This window comes from Eimeria mitis, genomic scaffold, assembly GCF_000499745.2.
Source record: "Eimeria mitis Houghton genomic scaffold, Emh_scaff170, whole genome shotgun sequence".
Taxonomy (NCBI): domain Eukaryota; phylum Apicomplexa; class Conoidasida; order Eucoccidiorida; family Eimeriidae; genus Eimeria; species Eimeria mitis.
The window spans coordinates 13156-13731 of NW_013570015.1; the positions used below are offsets into that span (position 1 = coordinate 13156).

Sequence of the window (576 nt, forward strand, 5' to 3'; positions counted from 1 at the left end):
TAAGTTGATACTGCTGCTGCTGCTGCTGCTTGTCTTGCTGCTGCTGCTGCATGTGCTGCTCTGGCTGCTTCCTCCGCTGCTGCTCACGCTGCTGCTGCTGCTGCTGCTGCTGCTGCTGCAGCAACTGCTGCTGTCGTAACTACTTTCCGCACCTCCAGCAGCAGCAGCAGCAGCAGCAGCAGCAGCAGCAGCAGCAGCAGCAGCAGCAGCAGGAGCCTTCTCCTTCACAGCGTCATAGCTTTTCCCTCCAAAAGCAAAGCGAGATAGACCATCTGCTGCTGCTGCTGCTGCTGCTGTCGTTGCTGCTGGTGCTGCTGCTGCTGTCGTTCCTTCTGCTGCTGTTGCTGCTGCTGCTGTTGCGTCTTTCTCTTCTAAAGCTGCTGCTGCAGCATCTGCAGCATCTGCTGCCTCTGCTGCGTCTGCATCCTCAGCAGCAGAAGCAGCAGCAGCAGCAGCAACAGCAACAGCAGCAGCAGCAGCAGCAGGTTCTGGCTTCACTGTCTGCTGCAGCAGCAGCAGATATATCTTGTCTAAGCTGCAGCAGCGCCAGCTGCTCAGCCAGCAGGTCTACGCTAG

The 576-nt window shown here is 58.2% G+C and overlaps 1 protein-coding gene across 1 annotated transcript in view; it reads right to left on the reverse strand.

The window, feature by feature from the left end:
* Positions 1-576, reverse strand: part of EMH_0001740 (uncharacterized protein) — a gene marked incomplete at both ends in the record, with an annotated part of 5825 nt that overhangs the window by 4219 nt on the left and 1030 nt on the right. Inside the window, one exon of the mRNA XM_013495694.1 lies at positions 1-535. Within this exon, the coding sequence (XP_013351148.1) occupies positions 1-535 (535 nt within the window). The remainder of the gene's footprint in view (positions 536-576) is intronic.